At 43.9% G+C, this 21,494-nt stretch overlaps 3 protein-coding genes across 5 annotated transcripts in view; 1 reads left to right on the forward strand and 2 right to left on the reverse strand.

Annotated features, from left to right (window-relative positions):
* The window catches only part of nup98 (nucleoporin 98 and 96 precursor), a 64,002-nt gene that overhangs the window by 14,961 nt on the left and 27,547 nt on the right, over positions 1–21,494 (reverse strand). The window lies entirely within an intron of this gene.
* On the reverse strand, positions 791–7,365 carry bacc1 (BPTF associated chromatin complex component 1). Of its 2 annotated transcripts, XM_072374819.1 has the most exons (6): positions 7,034–7,365; positions 6,485–6,579; positions 4,568–4,669; positions 3,340–3,569; positions 3,106–3,210; positions 791–1,307 (listed from the first exon to the last, which is right to left on the reverse strand). In XM_072374819.1, the coding sequence occupies exons 1-6, from the start codon at positions 7,052–7,054 to the stop codon at positions 1,243–1,245; spliced, it is 618 nt and encodes a 205-aa protein (XP_072230920.1). In that variant the 5' UTR covers positions 7,055–7,365; the 3' UTR covers positions 791–1,242. The 2 variants fall into 2 exon arrangements, with proteins under 2 accessions (XP_072230920.1, XP_072230921.1); XM_072374820.1 differs by lacking the exon at positions 4,568–4,669.
* rnasekb (ribonuclease, RNase K b) lies at positions 7,416–12,186 on the forward strand. Its single transcript, XM_072374821.1, has 3 exons — positions 7,416–7,643; positions 11,340–11,422; positions 11,618–12,186. The coding sequence occupies exons 1-3, from the start codon at positions 7,566–7,568 to the stop codon at positions 11,760–11,762; spliced, it is 306 nt and encodes a 101-aa protein (XP_072230922.1). The 5' UTR covers positions 7,416–7,565; the 3' UTR covers positions 11,763–12,186.

Raw genomic sequence — 21,494 nt, forward strand, 5'->3', positions numbered from 1 at the left:
GTGATAAAGCCGATTTATCGTTGTATCGTAACTTATTTATTCTGTTAACTTTCAAACCTCGGACACATACGAAGCCCCGTGAGCCTCGCCACGATGGCACCAGACGTAGCTGAAGTTGGCTTCCAAGTCGCGAATTAAAGGGCCGTTCCACAGGATTCGTTCAGCGTAGCTTTAGCCTTAGCATTAGCAGGTCTCGGCAGCTTTGTGAATTACTTTAAGGAAAAACTCACGCTAAAAAAATGTTTTAGCGTGAGTTGGGAGATAAAAAGCTTTGTGAATATGAGTTATTCTACAGAGTAAAAGATTCCTTTAAAATAATTAATGATTTGATTAAAATACAACAAAAATTCGATGCCGTTTTCGCACGAAATCCACAACAGATGCATTTTTCTAAAGTAATTCAGTTTTAAAATCTCAAGTTAAAAAAGGCTCCACATAAATATTTCAGACCACCTGCAGGAAAACAACCTGCTGCATGATATTCAGATGTTTTTTTTAATCCCCGAAAGGTGCCATTTAATTCAAATGCAACAGAAAAAAAAGGAAAATTCGATGCCGTTTTCACACGAAATCCACAACAGATTCAGCATTTTCACAAATTGGAGCGTCTCTTAATGGTTTTCTATCTTTTTCTAAAGTAATTCAGTTTTAAAATCTTTAAAAAAGTTAAAAAAGGCTTCGTATAAATATTTCAGGAAAACAACCTGCTGCCTGATATTCAGATGTTTTTAATCCTCTAAACATCATCCAACCCTTTTGCTTCTTCAGGAAGAACACAGGATTCGTGCCATGATGTAACACATACCGTTTTATTGTTGTTTCTAATCACAAACATGTTACTTTCATGATAGTCTGGATCTACATCGATCACTTTCAGGGATTAAATTACGAGTTGGAATAAGAAATAAGAGCACGAGTTACCAATCTGAGTGGTTCTAACAGGTCATCGGTTGGAGCTCAGTTTAATTCTTCATGATCGCTGCACATTTACCAACAGAAATCCACCTGAAACTAAGGTTCACTAAAGAAAATATAATTCTGCTTGAATCTGGAACAAAAGAAAAACCCGGCCTGATATTCTGAGGTCAACTCCTCTAAAAGGATAAAGAGCTTCAGCTTCAGCGCCACAAAATGAACCCAGAGGTTCCTGTTATGAACGCCGACAGACGAACATCAGCTGGCCGGAGCGTCTTCTTTCCAGGTCATTTGGGCTGAGGTGGGGGCGGAGCTTATCTGGAGAGCTCAGCGGGACAGAAGAGGCAGGTCGCTGGAGTTCATGATGAGGCTGGAGTCCAGGTTCAGGCTCTCTGAGGAAACAGATAAAAGATAAATCAGAAGCAGGAAAAAGCCTGTTTACATCAGCTTATTGTAACATTTCTACACCTCAGACCTGCAACACATCAGTTCAACAAGCTTTACTCTGTCTGCAGCGACCGCCAAGCTGCTCACTTCCTGTCAGACAGTCTGAAGTCAACATGCTTCATTTAATCTGTGAACAAACATCATTTCTACACCTCAGACCTGCAGCATCCCATAAAGTCAGTGAACCTTTTCCCACTTTGTTTCCTTCTGCCAACACTTAAAGCCGTTCTGACTCTGAGGAAACCAGGTGATGCAGAGTTCCAGCTGTTATTTTGTCCCATTCCTCCTTAAACAGGTCTTAAGGTGTGCAGCAGTGCGGGGGGGTGGTTGTATGTGTTGATTTTCAGCCTTTACTCATTCTGTCAACCCCATAAACAGACTAAACTGATCAGTTTTACATGTTATAACATTCCTAAAAGGCTTTAAATAACTTTTACAGCCACAAATTGGAAAAACTTGGGATAGTTTTCTGCAAAAACAGTTATTTTGATGTTTTCTCTTACTTTTACTTCCTGTCAGACAGTCTGAACTCAACAGATTTCCTGTTCAGCTTCATTTAATCTGTGAACAAACATCATTTCTACACCTCAGACCTGCAGCATCCCATAAAGTCAGTGAACCTTTTCCCACTTTGCTTCCTTCTGCCAACACTTAAAGCCGCTCTGACTCTGAGGAAACCAGGTGATGCAGAGTTCCAGCTGTTATTTTGTCCCATTCCTCCTTAAACAGGTCTTAAGGTGTGCAGCAGTGCGGGGGGGTGGTTGTTTCTCTGCTGGGGACAGGTCAGGACTGCAGGCAGCCAGTCCAGCACCCGTACCTCTTCTTCCTCAGCCAGGCCTTTGGAAGGTGGCAGAATGTGGTTTTCCATGGTCTGCTTGAACAATGCTGGGACGTCCCAGGAAAAGATGTGGCCTTGAAGGCAGCATATGTTGCTGTAAAATCTCAGTGAGCTTTTCTGCATTAATGCTGCCGTCACAGAAGTGGAAATGAGCTTTGCCCCCTGATCCAACCCCATACCATCACAGAGCCTGGCTGCAGGGACTGGCTGCTGACAGCAGGCTGGATGCTGCTTTTGCTCTTTGCTCCATTTCTTCCACCAAAGATGTGGAATACTGATGGGTCTGACCACAGCACACGTTTCCACCGTGTGACGGTCCATCCCAGACGCCTCCGAGCCCAGAGAAGTGGACGAGGTTAACATCAGGCTTCTTTCCTGCACAGTAAAGCTTGTGAATGGAACTCTGTATTGTGGTGCTGGACAAAGGTTTCCACAGTAATCCCTTGTCCATGTGCTTCTATCAGCTGCTGATGAATGACGGTTCTTGATGCAGCGTCTGAGGGGTCAGAGGTCACGGGGTCCAGCTTAGGCTTGCTCCCTCGTCCTTTACACTGAAACTCCTCCAGATTCCCTGAATGCTTTAATGATATTCTGCTCTGTAGAGGCAGAAATATGCAGATCCCTTCCAGTCTTTCTCTGAGGAACATTGTTTTAAACACAAACTGGAGCTCCTCTGAACATCTCTGCTCCTCAGACTGTCATGGAGGCTGCTTCAGGACCAGATCAGGGATAAAATCAGCTCTTTGTATTAAACATCATCATTATTTTTACCCCAAACCCTCAATGTGTTGCAGTCGGAATCGTAAAAATCAATTTAAATGACCAAAGAAGTTGTTGCTAAATGTGAAATATCTTTGATTTATCTTGACTATGACTTGAATTTCAGCTGCTTTCACGTCACCAACCTTGGTCAAAGTTAAGCTTCTTGTTGGAGGAACCATCTCCGAGTCCTTCGATGTCCACCAGGTCGCTGTTCACGTCCGAGTCGTTCAGAGCGCTGAGCGTCACGTCTGCAGAAGAGGAGAAAACCCGATGTCATCAGTGATGTCACCAGTGATGTCACCAGTGATGTCATCAGTGATGTCACCAGTGATGTCACCACGTTTTTAACCTGCAGCCTGTTTACAGATGAGTCCCACCTGCTGTCTTCTGTTTCTTGATGGGCGGAGCCAGGGAAGGGCTGTTCTGCATTCCCGTCGCTACGACGACCTGCGAGGTCGGCACGGTGATCATCGCGGGGGCGACGGGTGCGGGGGCCGGCGTCATGGAAACGGCCGTCTTCTTAACAGTCTTCTTCGGGGATTCGGAGGAAATGGGGACCCTGCTGTCCTCGTACAGCTTCCTCTTCACCGTGCTTTTTATCTGAGCGCTGCAGAAGAAGAGCAGACACTGTCAGCCAATCAGCAGCCACCCGCAGGGCGGGTCGGAACCGGTTTGAACACTTCTCACAGTCTGCAGTCAGAACCGAACCCAACTGGTCCATAACTCACAGGTTTAAACTTTAAGGTTTACGGTCTCTAAAAATAATCTTTTCTACTTTCTGCTGCTGTCCTTTTTCTGTCTCTGTACACTTTGGGTCATCCTAAACAAATCAAGGCGGAGTTTGGATCAGTCGGGCGATTCTGGACACGATTATTGTGACTGATCCTGATTCTTCACAGATTTTAGTGAAATTTCTTCCTGTTCTCTGCTTCATCCACACTGATGGATCCATTCCTGCTTCTCCTCATCAGAACCAAACTTTTTCAGAGAAGAAACAGGAATAAAACCAGAACAAACCAGCTTTCTCTCCCTGTTTAAATGACTCAAACCTGTAGAAAACGCTCAGTTAACAACCATCAGACTGTTTTCAGGTGCTTCAGTACCTCTGATCTGTTCCTGGTTAACTTCACTCGCCCTAAAGTTTCCAAAGTGTTTAAGTTTATAAGAACAGCTGTGATTGGCCGGCATGTATTTTAAATATTGGATGATAGTGTCCGTTTAATTATAGGAAGTTAAAATCGAGATCCAGATTTAAGTTGGATTAATTGTAGCCCCAGTAGAGACTAAACAGCAGAGGGCCGAGCGCAGAACCATGTGGAACACCTGGTTTTAGACTAACTCAGTTAACTTTTAACCTGTCAGAGAAGAAATCAACTCCAGTGCCTGAGATCAAAGCTTAAATTTAGTTTTTAGTTTTATTTACAGGAAATTCAACTTGCTGACTTTCATTTCTGAAAAAGAGTAAAAAGTTCTGCATCACTTCGAATAAAATAAAGCGGCGTTCTATCAGGATAGATCCAGTTCTTTGACTAAATCTGCGCTCTTAAATGTGCAGAAAGTCCTAACAGTGCTGAATAAGTGGTGAACTGCTCCTTTAACACTTACACGGTGCGCTCTTTGATCACAGTGCTGATGTTGTTCAGGTCGTCTCCGAAGCGACGCACCGCCAAACGCAGCATCTCGATCTCCGTCTCCGTCCATTTGGCTCTGAGGACGAACACAGCGTCAGTTCACGGCCGAGTTTGTGCCGCTTATGATGAACCGAACTTTCAGACCGGATCTTTGGGTTTACTCAAAAATGAAGAATAAACCAACGACACGCATTAAGAAACGGAAAGTTTTTAAGTCTGCAGAAGGAAAACTCTCTCTGGTGGTCCACAGGGATCAATCCTCGGCCCACTTCTGTTTCTGTCTGTTTCAGTGAGTGAAAAACTAAGTGAACCCTCACTGTTTCCACAGGATGTAGCAGCCAGGAGCTGCTGATCAATGCTCTGATTCACTGATCCTCAGTCAGTGTGAGCAGCTCTATAAAAGCAGGAGTTCTGTCAGTTTAACACGATGCCAAGGAGGAAAGACACCAGCAATGATCTCAGAGAAGCAGCTGCTGCTGCCCATCAGTCTGGGAAGGGTTATAAGGCCATTTCCAGACTATCTGGAGTCCATCATTCTACAGAGAGAAAGATTATTCACAAGTGGAAAACATTCAGGACAGCTGTCAATCTTCCCAGGAGTGGACGTCCCAGCAAGTTCACCCCAAGGTGAAGAAGCCCAGAGCTACATCTCAGACTCTACAGGCCTCAGTTAGCATGTTAAAGGTTAAAGGTCACCCCAAGGTGAAAAAGCCCAGAGCTACATCTCAGACTCTACAGGCCTCAGTTAGCATGTTAAAGGTTAAAGGTCACCCCAAGGTGAAGAAGCCCAGAGCTACATCTCAGACTCTACAGGCCTCAGTTAGCATGTTAAAGGTTAAAGGTCACCCCAAGGTGAAGAAGCCCAGAGCTACATCTCAGACTCTACAGGCCTCAGTTAGCATGTTAAAGGTTAAAGGTCACCCCAAGGTGAAAAAGCCCAGAGCTACATCTCAGACTCTACAGGCCTCAGTTAGCATGTTAAAGGTTAAAGGTCATACATCTCAGACTCTACAGGCCTCAGTTAGCATGTTAAAGGTTAAAGGTCACCCCAAGGTGAAGAAGCCCAGAGCTACATCTCAGACTCTACAGGCCTCAGTTAGCATGTTAAAGGTTAAAGGTCACCCCAAGGTGAAGAAGCCCAGAGCTACATCTCAGACTCTACAGGCCTCAGTTAGCATGCTAAAGGTTAAAGGTCACCCCAAGGTGAAAAAGCCCAGAGCTACATCTCAGACTCTACAGGCCTCAGTTAGCATGTTAAAGGTTAAAGGTCACCCCAAGGTGAAAAAGCCCAGAGCTACATCTCAGACTCTACAGGCCTCAGTTAGCATGTTAAAGGTTAAAGGTCATGACAGCACAGTTAGAAAAAGACTGAATGAACAAGGATGGCTTGTTTGGAAGGGCTGCAGGAGAAAGCCTCTTCTCTCTAAAAACTTCAACTTCTTGCTGCTGAAACTGCTTCTACAAGCTACTGGATAAGGGGGTTCACTTAGTTTTTCATACACTGCTTCTGTGTTTTGTGTCCATTTTTGTTCCATAAATAATTAACTTGAGTTCTTAATAAAGAAATGAATTATTGTGATATTTGTTCATGTTTTCAGTGGAATTCATAAATTATTTTTGGATGAAGTCTTGTTTAATCTGACTTGTTTTTCGAGGGTTTTGTACAGAGACAGAGAAAAGAAATGCGTCAAGCTGAAAGTGGACAAAAAAGCTTCTGGTTGTGAAAAGTTTGGATCATTTTAAGAGTTAAATTTAGAGGCTTAAAGGATAAAACGTTGAAGGTAATAAGCTTTCCCTCGAGCTAACAGTTCTGCTGAGCTATCAGACTCAGTGAGGCTCAGTAAGGCTGAGACAACACCTGTGAAACCGTCCCTGGGTGTGTGACACTCACCCTGCTGGGCTGGAGTCGGACACCGGGTGCAGCTGCATGGTCAGCTCGCCCAGCTTGGTGAACGCAGCCCCAGCTGCTGAGAAGATCTCCCCCACCTGCGGAAAACAGCATCATGAGTTGGAGGTAAACACTGACATCTCAGGTGGTCATCATCCACAGAGTGTTTGTCTTCCTGCACTTTCACATTCAAGACTCCCGTCTGAGGAGCAGACGATCAGCTTAATGGAATACGCTGCTTCAAATCCCATTTATTCATTTTGTGTTTTCTTATTTCGTCACATTTAACATTTATTTGCATAAATATAGCAGAGCCTGTAAGCACAGACTATCTGCCGAATTTACTTCTAGACTGTGCTGATTCATGTAGATACCAAATTAACAGTTTTTGTTCAGTTTTTATTCGTACTACACGACACAGAAATAAAATTCAGTGATTTCGGAATGGAGTTCTGTGTGCGGTTGTATGACCCGCTCTCTGAAGGCTGGGCTCAGGCACAAAGTCCGAACTCCCCTGAGAGAGAGACGCGTTAAAAACAGGTGAGAGCTTACCTTAGCAGAGGCTGACGTCATTTCTCTGAAGCAGCTTGTCTTTTTTATTTTAACTTTATCACAACAACGCGCAGCTAGCTGCTAGCTACAGTTAGCTTCTGTAACGTTAGCTAGCTCGCTGCCGTTAGCGGGCTTCCATTGATACCTGAACTTAATTTCTAAAAACAGCACAAAGATTTGAAGATATGTAGCCGATCAAAAATGTGATTTATTTTGCAATCATTTAAAAATCACATATTCAGGAGAAAAAAATATAAATATCGCACAACAAAGGTGCACAGACAGGATGCGGAGAATGTTGCGCGACTTTGGAAGTTGAAAGCCATTGGTCAGTTTCAGAGGAAAAGGAGGGGCGTGTAGATTCTGGCATTTGATTGGTCGCTGGGTTTCGGAACCTACCGAACGTTGCCGAGAGAAACCGAGCGGTGAGGATCAGCTGACTCTGTCATTCGATGGCTCGTTCTTAGTTGTTATTAGAGAGTCAAACGTAAAAATCAGCCTCTGATCAATCGATCCACAGGCGAACCTCGACATGCCGTCGCTTCTGTTCTGCGGGCCGAAGATGGCCGCGTGTGGGATCGTTATCAGCATCTGGGGGGTCATCATGCTGGTAAGAAACCACGAAGGGAACCGGCTATTTCCTGGACGGATTTACGGTTCAACCGTTCATATTTTTGCTTGTTTTTAATGAAAATAAACTCCGCAGCTTTTTGCTGTTGAAAGGTATTGAAGTTTGAACAAAAACTGAACGATGAAAAACAAACTGTATCATAGGATAATCTCTGAAATCCAATATATTGTTTGTAATTAGACGGAGCCCATGTAGGCCAATCTGAACGTATCTACAGTAACTGGAGCTCATATTAATGAATATCTGTATGTGTGTAATTAACGTCTTGGCGGTGGCTAAATCCTGATTCTACAGGTAGATGAATGAGGAGGAAAGTGTAGAAAAACAGCGTTTATTTTCTGTAGTTTAAGACTAATTCCTGATATCTGTTGGCTAGCTCAGTTAAATATAGCCATTTATATTATTTTATTAATATCTTCAGTGTTTCTTTCACCATGTTAACACAACATGTTTAATCAAAGCTTTCGGGGGCAGAAGTTGTTCCTCTTTCATGGATCATGTGACTTATTTTTGCCCTCGTGACGTTCCTGCAGAGGAAGTCTGTTTATATCAGTCTTTAAGGTTTCAGCCATGGAAAAAAACAGATCAGAAGCTTCAATCTTACCTTAAAACACTCAAATTGTTGATGAGTAATAATGAATATCAGTAACACGTAACCCAGCAGACGGTAAAAGACAATAAACCAAATAAAAACCAAATACAGGCAGAGCTCAGAGTGAAATCATGTGAAATGATGTGAGACTGGAGCCAAAAGCCAAGAAGAAGAGATGTGAGTTAAAAAGTGAAGAATGGCTGAAAGAGTTGTGCAGATTGTGCACAGATTGTTCCACCATCAGCTCGCTGTTTTCACTCAGTTTTTGGGATGTCTGGCTGTGAATCAATGAGGAACCAGGTCACCATCATTCAAACAAAGCTTCACCTTGGAAATAAGTGTCAGCTGATCTGTTTTTCCCATTTTAAAAGAAAATTATTCCCAGATTTCTCACGGCATCGCGACAGTAAGGAGCCGAATTAGTGGCAGGAGAAGCTGAGCTTCAGCCAGGTGTTTATGTCCTTTAGACAGTTCAGCAGAGGTTCTGTTGGCATGTAGAGCTGGATGTCATCAGCAAAGCAAGGAATGGGATGTTCTGTTTCCTAAAGATGGACCCCAAAGGCAGCATATCCACAGAAAAAAGGAGTGGACCCAAATCTGAGCCCTGAGGCACTCCACAGGTGAGGGAAAAACATTCTCCAACGTGCACAGAAACACCTGAACCGAGCCAGAACCTTTGACTCCAGCATAAGACGTCTAAAAGCATTAAAACTGCAGAATCAGCAGTAAAAACAGGTCACTAAAACTGTTTCAGTGCTGTGATGTGACCTAAAGCCAGACTGAAGCTTTTCCCTGATCCCGTGGGTTTAAAAATTGGGTTTAAACAGATTTCTCTCTGGACAGAAACGGTGGTTTGGATCGGCCTGAAGTTGGAGGAGGAGAGCTGTTAATCAGAGTAAATCCTTGTTGTGGAGGAGGTGAAGTGGTCCTCTGGTGTTATAAAGCACAGCAGCAGCTGCTGATGGGGAGACGCTGGACTCAGAAACAATAAGAAGTGATGAAAGACTGTTTTAAGTCAAACTCTGAATCTCAGGAAGTCTGTTTTCCACTTGTTTTTCTTTATGGAAACTCTGTTTAACAAGGAAAATGACCTGAAATGTCAGAATAATGGTGCAGTTTGGTCTGTTGGGAGTTAATTTTCGTTGATGTTGTCTAATAAAACTCAGTTATTATTATCTAACGTGGACCTCGGTGCTCTGGGACAGACTATAGATGTGCATCCATCTCGCAAACTTCTCTGTAACCCAGCAGGGAGGTAAAAATGGCGCCGACCCGTTTGTTTTAGGCCTCAGAGTTGAGTCAGGACTGAGCACCTCGTTCTGTCACAGTTTCCTCATCATTCGTGTCACTAATGGGTCAGAAAGGATGAAAAAGTCTGGTTTTGTCCTCTTTAGACGTAACAGTTGTTCACAGTTGATGAACTTCTGATTTTCTCTGATGAGTTTAGTTTTTTCTTGGTCTTAAAGGTGAACTCCGGTATTTTTAAACCCTCCGTTAGCTCTCCTATAGCTGCAAGTAGCCACATAACAGCAGCTATGAGCTAACAGAGCTAACAGCAGCTATGAGCTAACAGCTGCTATGAGCTAACAGAGCTAACAGCAGCTATGAGCTAACAGAGCTATGAGCTAACAGAGCTAACAGCAGCTATGAGCTAACAGCTGCTATGAGCTAACATAGCTAACAGCAGCTATGAGCTAACAGCTGCTATGAGCTAACAGAGCTAACAGCAGCTATGAGCTAACATAGCTAACAGCAGCTATGAGCTAACAGCTGCTATGAGCTAACAGAGCTAACAGCAGCTATGAGCTAACAGAGCTATGAGCTAACAGAGCTCTGAGCTAACAGCAGCTCTGAGCTAACAGCAGCTATGAGCTAACAGAGCTATGAGCTAACAGAGCTATGAGCTAACAGAGCTATGAGCTAACAGCTAACAGAGCTATGAGCTAACAGAGCTATGAGCTAACAGAGCTATGAGCTAACAGAGCTCTGAGCTAACAGAGCTATGAGCTAACAGCAGCTATGAGCTAACAGCAGCTATGAGCTAACAGAGCTATGAGCTAACAGCAGCTATGAGCTAACAGCTGCTATGAGCTAACAGAGCTAACAGCAGCTATGAGCTAATAGAGCTATGAGCTAACAGCTAACAGAGCTATGAGCTAACAGAGCTCTGAGCTAACAGCAGCTATGAGCTAACAGAGCTATGAGCTAACAGCAGCTATGAGCTAACAGAGCTATGAGCTAACAGAGCTATGAGCTAACAGAGCTATGAGCTAACAGCTAACAGAGCTATGAGCTAACAGAGCTCTGAGCTAACAGCAGCTATGAGCTAACAGCAGCTATGAGCTAACAGAGCTATGAGCTAACAGCAGCTATGAGCTAACAGCTGCTATGAGCTAACAGAGCTAACAGCAGCTATGAGCTAACAGCAGCTATGAGCTAACAGAGCTATGAGCTAACAGCTAACAGAGCTATGAGCTAACAGAGCTCTGAGCTAACAGCAGCTATGAGCTAACAGAGCTATGAGCTAACAGCTAACAGAGCTATGAGCTAACAGAGCTATGAGCTAACAGAGCTCTGAGCTAACAGCAGCTATGAGCTAACAGAGCTCTGAGCTAACAGCAGCTATGAGCTAACAGCAGCTATGAGCTAACAGAGCTATGAGCTAACAGAGCTATGAGCTAACAGCAGCTATGAGCTAACAGAGCTATAGCACACGTTCATTCATTCATTCTTCTTAAAGTATTGGTGAAATAAAGACAGATGATGCCTTATTTAGAGGCTGCATCCTCTAAGCCCCGTTCACTCCGTTATATGGATCTCCAGTTATCTAAATATCTTCCGAAGGACGCCGACTTTCACCAAACTGTTCTCAGTGAGCAGATGAACGTATTTCATGCCAGAAATAAGGTTTAAAAACACCGGAGTTCCCCTTTAAATGACATGAATAAAACATTCTTTACCTTCTCTGTGGAGACAAACATGAAACGATGAAATTTGTTCGGTTATTTCTGCGTTTGTCTGACTCCCGCGGCCCCGTGGGGTCCCCGCCCCTCATGTTGACCCTCCCTGCTGATGTCTTTCAGGCCATGTTGGGGATCTTCTTCAGCGCCAAGTCGGCCGTGCTGATCGAGGACGTCCCGTTCACCGAGGAAGACATCAAGAACGAGTGAGTCACGACTTTTACTCTCAGCCAAAGTTCCACCGGGTTCCCTGCTTTTCACGCTTTGTTCTGAAACCGTCGGCAGAATCCCGTTTGTCACCGAGTGCCAACAGTTGGATAAAGTTTCTCCAAACGCAGGTTTGGATCAGCGTCCCGCTTTGTGCGGTTCTCATGGTAACGGGCCTCTGATCTCTCCCGCAGTAAGAACCCTCCGCAGAACATCTACGGTCTTTACAACCAGGTGGGAATCAACTGCTTCATCGCCGCCGGCGTGTACGTGGCCGTGGGCGCCATCTCGCTCTGCCAGGTGCGGCTCAACAAGCGGCAGGAGTACATGGTGACATAAGGAGCGGCGGCGCCACCTGACCTCTGACCTCCAACCACCCAACGAGGGCCAAAAAATTCACCTGCAGTCCAATCTACGAGTTAATGGTGGCCAACCTGAGTGGTTGAATATTAATGAGGGGGCGGAGTCAGGCGTCCCCTGGATTATTTATTTAGAATTTCTGTGTTTGTTGTTGGTGGATGAAAAGTTGAATCATTCCTCTGATGAAAGCGACCAAACGTTGAACCGCTTTGACCCCAAACAGCAGATTTATGTGGCGATCAATAAGCAGAAGATTCTTCAACCTCATTGGATAACTTAAACTGACGGAACGCCGTCACTCTGCTGAGTTTTAAAGCGTCGCTCAGACATCGGAGTCCATTCTGTGTCGTTAATAAACGTGATTTAAACATCATGCTGTACGATCCTTTGCAATAAAGTGTGTCTTTAAAACTGTAAAAGTGCAGAAATGGTTCTTTATTCGCCCAAAGATTCACTGGAAGTGATGAATGTTTCCTGAAAGATGATTTATCCTGAAAATATGGGACCGTAAACAGTATGGCATCAAATAAGGGTCAGAAAGATGTTTCACTTGTACAAAGACGTTCTCTGATGGTCTCAAAATGACTTTTTTTACCAGATTTTACCGTTATATCCCAACCTGACAGCGAACCCTTTGTGATGGAGACTCCCGCAGGAGTCTATCTGGTGTTGCTAATGTTTAGGTTTTATGACGGATACCAGTGGCATTGAATGGGGGGGCTAATGTATTATAAAAGCCAAGTAGTTGTATTTCAACGTAAAAGGTGTCCTGTTAGAAAGTTTAAACTATCAGAACAGCAAAAACACTATTTATAAGAATGCACTGATGGAAAATATACCATCTACCATCTCTCTGTAAATACAAATACTTTCACACCATAAAAGGCTTTAAAAAAAGGTCAACCCAGACTTATAGCCGATTGCAATTAGCTTTGGAACACAATAATCCAAACATCAGCACAAAACTAAAATAATAACTCCAGAAAAACACTCCAGAAAGATGTTAAGAGCCTTAAAAGAAATACTCCACAAAATGTGCCATCTGTGTTTAAGAGAAGCTTCAAGAGGCTGTTAGCCGTTAGTCTTTCTAACCTTAGCCGTTAGCTGTTAGCCGTTAGCCTTTCTAACGTTAGCCGTTAGCTGTTAGCCGTTAGCCTTTCTCTCAAACTAAGTTACACAAAAGCTAAGATTTTGGCGCTTTTCTTTCTGTGTAATTTGGATATCCTTTGGATGATGTGCCCCTACTTTTTTCACCTGAGGACACTGAAGAAAACGGATTCGAAAGTAAATAATCCACTTCCTTAACACCGATGTCTGCCATTGTCAAAGTTTCGCCCGACACACGCAATCGAGTAGAGTCATCTGTGATTGGTCCAAATCTGCTGGCAGATAGCTCAGACTGATAAAACAGGAGCTGCTGTTTGGGAGAGTTTAGGATCGAAGCCCACAGCTGCAAAGATGGACTAAAACTTTGGAGGCTCTGAATTTTACAGTCCAACAGCTGGAATGAAAACTTAAAAGTGCTCCCAGAACATCTCCAAAAGCTGAGAGGAGTCGTGGCGTGATGGAGATGTTGGTGACCATCAGCTGCCGGTGGAGAAGACCCTGGTTTGAGTCCTGCCTGTGGAAGTGGTGGAGTTGTTGCCCTTTTTACACGTGTACCCAAAGCATGTTTATGGAAATATTTTAATAAGGACAACTAATGATGTAACAAATTACAGACTTTTCCTTTAACAGAACATGTGCCGAGGACTTTTAAGTCCAGGTTAATTTCTATTGGGTCAATGTCTCAAAATGTGCATTAACAATGAAAAGTCTAATAGTCTAATGTTATTTTTGTTTTAAGTTCTTTTATTTTGAAAGGGGGCGGAAGTTTATTTTGTTGATTCTGCGTTGGATTTCCTGTTCTGGTACAATCTGCTCTGTTGAGCAGCGGCTCCGTCAAAAGTAGAAGTCCAACGTAAAGATAAGGAGAGCCGCTGCTGAGACGGCGCCCGGTGGGTCACGCTCATTGACTAGAGTGTTAGCGACGTAGCAACGGATGTTTGCTGTTCTTGATGTTTTCTTGAGGCTTTTTCCCCTCCCCTCTCTCCCCAACTCTTCAAAGCTGGCGCATGAGTTTGTCGGGCTAATTTCGTTGTACTCATGTGTAATGACAATAAAGCAGATTTTGATTGATTGATTGATTTGATTATTGGTTTGCCAGAGTTTACAGACAGGTGGGGCCTTCCCTCTCAGGAACCAATCAGAGCAGTTTGTTGTTGCCAGGGTGTCCCTACTGACGTCACTGATGCTCTAAATTAACACAATAAACTGAATTAATTTAACTGTATCAATGAAAAATACAGTAAAGCATCAGTTCAGATCAACACATCACACTCAGTCTTTATTTATGGAACTAAAACTGAGACAAAGTGTGTGAAAAACTAAGTGAACCCTCACTGCTTCCACAGTTAGTAGCAGCCAGGAGCTGCTGATCAATGCTGCTGATTCACTGATCCTCAGTCAGTGTGAGCAGCTCTATAAAAGCAGAAGTTCTGTCAGTTTAACACGATGCCAAGGAGGAAAGACACCAGCAATGATCTTAGAGAAGCAGCTGCTGCTGCCCATCAGTCTGGGAAGGGTTATAAGGTCATTTCCAAACTATCTGGAGTCCATCATTCTACAGAGAGAAAGATTATTCACAAGTGGAAAACATTCAGGACAGCTGTCAATCTTCCCAGGAGTGGACGTCCCAGCAAGTTCACCCCAAGGTGAAGAAGCCCAGAGCTACATCTCAGACTCTACAGGCCTCAGTTAGCATGCTAAAGGTTAAAGGTCACCCCAAGGTGAAGAAGCCCAGAGCTACATCTCAGACTCTCCAGGCCTCAGTTAGCATGTTAAAGGTTAAAGGTCACCCCAAGGTGAAGAAGCCCAGAGCTACATCTCAGACTCTACAGGCCTCAGTTAGCATGTTAAAGGTTAAAGGTCAGCCCAAGGTGAAAAAGCCCAGAGCTACATCTCAGACTCTACAGGCCTCAGTTAGCATGCTAAAGGTTAAAGGTCAGCCCAAGGTGAAAAAGCCCAGAGCTACATCTCAGACTCTACAGGCCTCAGTTAGCATGCTAAAGGTTAAAGGTCACCCCAAGGTGAAGAAGCCCAGAGCTACATCTCAGACTCTACAGGCCTCAGTTAGCATGCTAAAGGTTAAAGGTCACCCCAAGGTGAAAAAGCCCAGAGCTACATCTCAGACTCTACAGGCCTCAGTTAGCATGCTAAAGGTTAAAGGTCACCCCAAGGTGAAAAAGCCCAGAGCTACATCTCAGACTCTACAGGCCTCAGTTAGCATGCTAAAGGTTAAAGGTCACCCCAAGGTGAAAAAGCCCAGAGCTACATCTCAGACTCTCCAGGCCTCAGTTAGCATGCTAAAGGTTAAAGGTCATGACAGCACAGTTAGAAAAAGACTGAACAAGGATGGCTGGTTTGGAAGGGCTGCAGGAGAAAGCCTCTTCTCTCTAAAAAGAACATGGCAGCACAGCTTAGGTTTGCAAAGCTGCATCTGAACAAAGCTCAAGACTTCTGGAACAATGTCCTTTGGACAGACCAGAGCAAAGTGGAGATGTTTGGTCCTAATGCACAGCAGCACTTTGGGAGGAAACCTCCTTTTAAAACCTGGTTATTTTCATGATGTCGTGATCAGTGAAACATTAGAATTGAATGAGGGTGCACTTTCTTTTTCACACGGCCAACTTCCCACAGTTTTTGATAAGTTTAACTTAATTTGGAAGCCGTGTGCAGAAGAGATAAAATGATTTTATGTAGCTGCAAAGCATTTTGAGTTGTACTCTACACATTAACTTGCAAAACAGAGAGTGCTGTTAGCAGCTGGAATGTTTCTGGGAGGGACCCATGAGTCATATAACAGTCATATATCACCGTTTAAGCCCCACAAATCAAACAAACTGCAAACAGCTCCTCCGGCTCGGCAGAACAACTAAAGAAAACCAAACGGTGAGTACTGAAGGTTTATTGAGTTATTAAACAGTTTACTTCTCGTTGAAAACTGGATTTGCTTTGTTCCCTTTCGTCTTGTTTATCATTAAATGCTTCCTTGAACTGCAGGAAAAGAGCAGGAAGAGGAGACTTTCATTCGTCTCTGTGGTTCGCTGAGAATCCCAAAACAAACCTATTTAATGATTCCAGCTCACAAGAACATGCTCTGATCTCGATTTAAATCCAGTGTGATTTGTCCTATCAGGAAGTTACTGTCTTCTTCTAATCTTTAAGTAAATATGCCATTTCTACTGGATAACTGCCAACTTATACTTAATATTTTATCATTTTAGAGGAAGTTACCGACTTCTTGTTGCGATGCACTTTCTAATCTTATATCCTGTTACAACTCAGGAAAGCTTGTGTTAATAGGACCGTTTTTCCACGATTAAATGTTACAGAAAAACACCAAAGTGCTCATTTAACAACAAGAAAACATGCTAATAGGCTGTCAGATTCTTGTCTGAAATGGACTTGTGCCTTTAAGGTATATTTGATGCTGAATACAGTTTACGATGTTGATAAACTCAGCAGGAACTGATTCTTTCTTTCTGGTCTCTGGGAGTCAGAGATGGCCGGCATTTCAGAGGACGAGTGGAAAGAAGCAATGACCAACATCTTTAAGAAGCTGGATGATGCCCAGTTCAAGAAGATGGTGGAAATTCTCAAAGTTACTGATCTTTTAACACCACAAAAGAAGAAAACTGCCAAGTACAGAAGGGATTTGGCCCAGAGGATGATTGAGAAGTTTGGATTAGAAAATGGACAAGGCAATGAAAGAGATACCAAGGAATGACCCAGGAGTCCAGGACCTGCTGAAACCTTTTGTGGAAAAACTGGGGATTAAACAGGAAAAGGGTGAGTTCCCACAGATCTAGATGTTAATGAGGTGGGCTGTCCTAACATCCCTCACTGCAGGATCATTTAAAAAGCTCTGTTACAGGCCTTTGGCTTACTTTAACACTGCGCTGTCACAGTAAAATGGATGTTACAGGTCTCGGCTCACTGAGCGTCTTTGTGTTATTCCTACTGACTCTGCACCAGTTAGAGTGGTACCATATCTTTATATTTGTCAGTACCAGAGAGGGATTCAGGACGCAGATGCAGGGTCTTATGGTTCGAGATGGTTTTATTATAATAAACAGGACAACAGATGACGGCACTGCAGGGCGATCTCCCGCAGCGCAAAAGAAAAGGCTATAAACGCCTGAGCCTCTCCTCTGTAACTACGAGGGAGGAGGAGCGCGGCTATGAAAGTTAACTTAAAATCTCTCCACAACAAGAGGAAAACCTAAAGCTATGAAAACTTAAAGCAAAGTCACGCTCTCAAAGTGAGGCGGAATAAAACAAAGGCGCACTCTTTCAAAACAGAGGCTCTATAAAACTTTATCTTTAACTTAAAGGCTCTCCTTTAACGGAGGAATAGTTACAACGAAAAATCACTCCGTAAAAATGGAGGAAAAACAAAGCTTACTTTAACTTACTTACTTACTGGAACTTACCGTAACAATAAATAAACTAAGGCTATGGCTGTGGAATAAATGACAAAGCAAGGTGCGCTGCAGGTGAGTCGCTCACTGGAGGCTCGTGGGATCTGTGGCAAACAAGATAAGGTGGCTGGTTACCAAGTTACCTGAAACGAGAGGACAAGGTTAGTGCTTTTTCAAAATAAAACAGGAAATGACGAGACAAGACGTAAAACGACCAAACAGAGCTGACCAATCACAGCAGACCAATCAGAGCCGACCAATCAGAGCAGACCAAACAGAGCTGACCAATCACAGCAGACCAATCAAAGCTGACCAATCAGAGCAGACCAATCAGAGCAGACCAATCAGAGCTGACCAATCACAGCAGACCAATCACAGCAGACCAATCAGAGCAGACCAATCAGAGCCGACCAATCAGAGCAGACCAATCAGAGCCGACCAATCGGAGCAGACCGATCAGAGCTGACCAATCAGAGCAGACCAATCAGAGCTGACCAATCAGAGCTGACCAATCAGAGCAGACCAATCAGAGGAAAACACTTACAGATCCCACTGTGATTCTTTGACTGTATGAGTTTAATAAACTCGTTTTGTGGAACTTCTCTGAACCTGCTGCCATCACTTTGCTGCCTGCCTCAGGTTTCGTCTTCTTATTATCTGTGACTTCGATGATCATTTAAGGTAAAACCACCGCCGTGTTTCACCTGATCTGAGAGCAGTAAGTGTTTCAGAGGTGAGCAGAAACTCTTCAGACCCAACAGTGGAAAAGAGGAACTGGAGCTTCTCACATTTCCTCTGATGATCAAGAAAATAAAAGCTTTAAACTTCCTCCTTTTCCTCCGTTTAGATTTGTGTTTGAAGTCTTTTCTCTGGAGACTTTTTGGAGGTTTTTGTTGTGGAACCAAACATGAAAAATGTAATTAAGAAAGAAAAAACGCTGACTGCATGTTAATTGGACTGAATGCAGGTGGATGTGCTTCATCTGTTCGGCATTTTAATGGTTTCAAGCTTTAAAACGCTGGTTCCCAAACAGGAAACTGAGTCACGGTTGTCTGTGAAGAACTCATCACAGCAGCTCTGTGAACATCTGTCTACACAGAAGAAGCAGCAGCAGACGGTGAGAACTGAAGGCTTTAATCCAGACTACAGAACCAGCAATGAAGGCAAACTTCTGTTTAATTCTGACCGACTAAACTCAGCAGAAAAGGATCCTCATAAGTTACCGTAGTGTTAAAGCTGCTGAGCGGCTGCCAACCCGAAGGTCCTGCCTCCGGTTTTTGGATTTCTCTTAAAGTCGTTTAACTACAGCGATTAATGTGAAAAAACAGGTCCAACAGGTTCTGTGCCTGATGGAGCTTTAACCTTTTAAAGCAAAGCTTCTTAAACAGGGCAGCTGGGATGTGGTCAGATCACAGGCTGAGGATTCAGATATAAATGTAGCACTGCTGATATGTTTTCCCTCAGACAGGAACCAGATGTGTCCGGTTAAGTTTTTCCTTTAAAGCGACACTTATTATTATTTATTATCGTCTTCTTGGAGTCGGGTTTAGTTTGTGGAGCTGACAACATGTTCATTATATCATTAATATAAGCTCTGATTTATAAAACGAAAGAAAGAAAAGTGGAAATTTACATTTATTTCAGAGGTTGGTTAAGTTTTTCCTTTAAAGCGACACTTATTATTTATTATCGTCTTCTTGGAGACGGTTTGGTTTAAAGCAACACTGCAGAAGTTTGTGAACCTTAAAAACGTTTCGATGACTCGCTGCTGAGGAATAACCAGTTCATTCATGACTTTGGCCTCACGGCGTTTTGCTTTGTGGGACTTTGACGGCGTCTGTTGGCGGTTCAGGGTTAATGCTGCTGTTATCGTTCCTCTAAATACAGACAAATCAGAGGAAAAGGAAACCAAACGATTTTGGATGAAAACAAGAACATCAGATTCATCCCGGCTTCAGTTATCCTACGAGCTCCAAGATCTTTTATTATAAAACCTGCTAAAACTTCCCCAGAATTGATTCCAATTTAAAATCTAAATATTCTAATTGCAGGTGGTCGTCGTCCATCTCCTCCATCTGCGGCCCAACATGCAGCAGAACCTGAAGAGGCAGCGTAAGACGTTACCTTCGTCTTATTCTATCAGTTCATTTTCAAACGCTCCTTCTAAACGTTTGAAATTTGAAATTTTTTCTTCCTTCACAGAAGCAAAGATCAGCCGAAGCTGCAAAAGGAGATTTCACTTCCGGAGATTCAGAAACTAAACATCGCGAGTCACGATGAAGTGGAATAAATGTGTGATTAAAGTCTGTATCTACATGGATTTGGGTTGAAGTTGAACAGCAGCTCAGAGATGATTAACGGACAAAAGGGAACAAAAACATGGAAATGTAATTCCTCTCTGAATATAAACTTTTATCAATAAAATGACTTATTCACAATCATTTGAGGACTGATTCTTCATCCTTTAGCCGTGTTTGTTCCTCTTTAAAGTCTAATACTAATAAGTTGCACAGAACCTTTCAGAACCAGAACAATAAGTAAATGTTGACCAAAATAATCCTGATTATGAACAATCATCCATCGATCCGTCCTTTATCTGAGCTAAAGCTGCCGTCTCCTCTGTCTGCGGCGCTCTGCTCTCCTTCTGTCCTCCATGAAAGGAAGAAGTATCGCTGGATTCTCCGTCTCCTGACTCTCTTCCAGCCTCCATCTTAGACGCCTGATGTGATCGTGATAAAACTGCCTATTAGAAACAATCCATAAAAAATTAAACTTTGACATATAGGCTGTTTCGATGTGTTGACATCAAAGTCGAAGTTGTCGCGGTATTATTACGTCACCTTGTGAGTCTGTGGATTCTTCACTAAAATGGAGGGAAGCCACCAGATCAATGCTCCGATATGTGATTTACCAATGCTGATCCGGGTATCTACAATAGGTGCATTCCCACTGTAGGAACCTTCTGCAGTTCCTAGAACCTTTTCAGGAATAGGGCGGTTTTTTGGTGCATTCGGACATACAGGAACTAGGGACCGCGGCCCTCGGGAACTAGGGACCATGGCCCTCGGGAACTAGGGACCACGGCCCTCGGGAACTAGGGACCATGGCCCTCGGGAACTAGGGACCGCGGCCCTCGGGAACTAGGGACCATGGCCCTCAGGAACTAGGGACCACGGCCCTCAGAAACTAGGGACCACGGCCCTCAGGAACTAGGGACCGCTGCCCTTAGGAACTAGGGACCACGGCCCTCAGGGACCATGACCCTCAGGAACCAGGGACCACGGCCCTCAGGAACCAGGGACCACGGCCCTCGGGAACCAGGGACCACGGCCCTCAGTTCCTGGAACCATTTTAGCTCCTTCAGGGTCTTTTCTGGGCTCCACAGGAACATGACGTAGGTGTTTGGTGGCTGTAGCTCCGCCCCTTGTCTGAAATATTTCCTCATACGACACGGACCCAACCGGCGCCTGTTTAATAAGTTAAACTTCGTCTCCTTTGTCTGCGGCGCTCTGCTCTCCTTCTTTCCTCCATGAAAGGAAGAAGTATCGCCCGCTGCTGGATTCTCCGTCTCCTGACTCTCGCTGTGCGCTCTTCCAGCCTCCATCTTAGACGCCTGATGTGATCGTCCATGATTAATATCACCGCCATGCAGACCGTGAACACGGTGGCCTCCTCGCTCTCCATGTTAGCTTCTTGGTGCTGTTGTTTTCTTCTCTCCTTACTTTTCCCAGGTTCTGTTTTGTTGCTGAAGGAAAAGTTGGGGAAGGACAGTTCTTAGAAATAAATTCAAGGTGAACAGTTCTTATAAACTCGAGCTGCATTTGGACAGAGATCTGTGTTTATGAGGAGACATAAACCCCCCGAAAACAGGTTAAATTTCCATTTTTAAGCAAGAAAACGGGTGAAATACCAAAGAGATTGATTACTTGGACAAGTCAATCTATTTCAGTCATATATTTCTTCCAATTTTTGTCCCGTTTAATCATATATCAGCACACAACGAAGAAGTATCGCCCGCCGCTGCACCGCCATGAACACGGTGGCCTCCTCGCTCTCCATGTTAGCTTCTTGCTGCTGTTGTTTTCTTCTCTCCTTACTTTTCCCGGGTTTTGTTTTGTTGCTGAGTGGCACTAAAGTAACACGTCTGTCGCAGACGGCTGCGTCACATCAGTCCCTGTCGAGGTCCCCG

This window comes from Leuresthes tenuis, unplaced genomic scaffold (genome assembly GCF_036924035.1).
Source record: "Leuresthes tenuis unplaced genomic scaffold, fLeuTen1.0.hap1 SCAF_21, whole genome shotgun sequence".
In the NCBI taxonomy this organism is placed as follows: domain Eukaryota; kingdom Metazoa; phylum Chordata; class Actinopteri; order Atheriniformes; family Atherinopsidae; genus Leuresthes; species Leuresthes tenuis.

What these genes read in the sequence shown, in the direction of transcription:
- rnasekb (XM_072374821.1), top strand. Translation starts at nt 7,566, where the DNA reads ATGCCGTCGCTTCTGTTCTGCGGGCCGAAGATGGCCGCGTGTGGGATC. An exon ending in TCTGGGGGGTCATCATGCTG is followed by an intron (nt 7,644 to 11,339) that starts GTAAGAAACCAC and finishes GATGTCTTTCAG; the next exon opens with GCCATGTTGGGGATCTTCTT. An exon ending in GAGGAAGACATCAAGAACGA is followed by an intron (nt 11,423 to 11,617) that starts GTGAGTCACGAC and finishes TCTCTCCCGCAG; the next exon opens with TAAGAACCCTCCGCAGAACA.
- bacc1 (XM_072374819.1), bottom strand. Translation starts at nt 7,054, where the DNA reads ATGACGTCAGCCTCTGCTAAG. An exon ending in GTGATCAAAGAGCGCACCGT is followed by an intron (nt 3,570 to 4,567) that starts GTAAGTGTTAAA and finishes CTTCTTCTGCAG; the next exon opens with CGCTCAGATAAAAAGCACGG. An exon ending in CAAGAAACAGAAGACAGCAG is followed by an intron (nt 3,211 to 3,339) that starts GTGGGACTCATC and finishes CCTCTTCTGCAG; the next exon opens with ACGTGACGCTCAGCGCTCTG.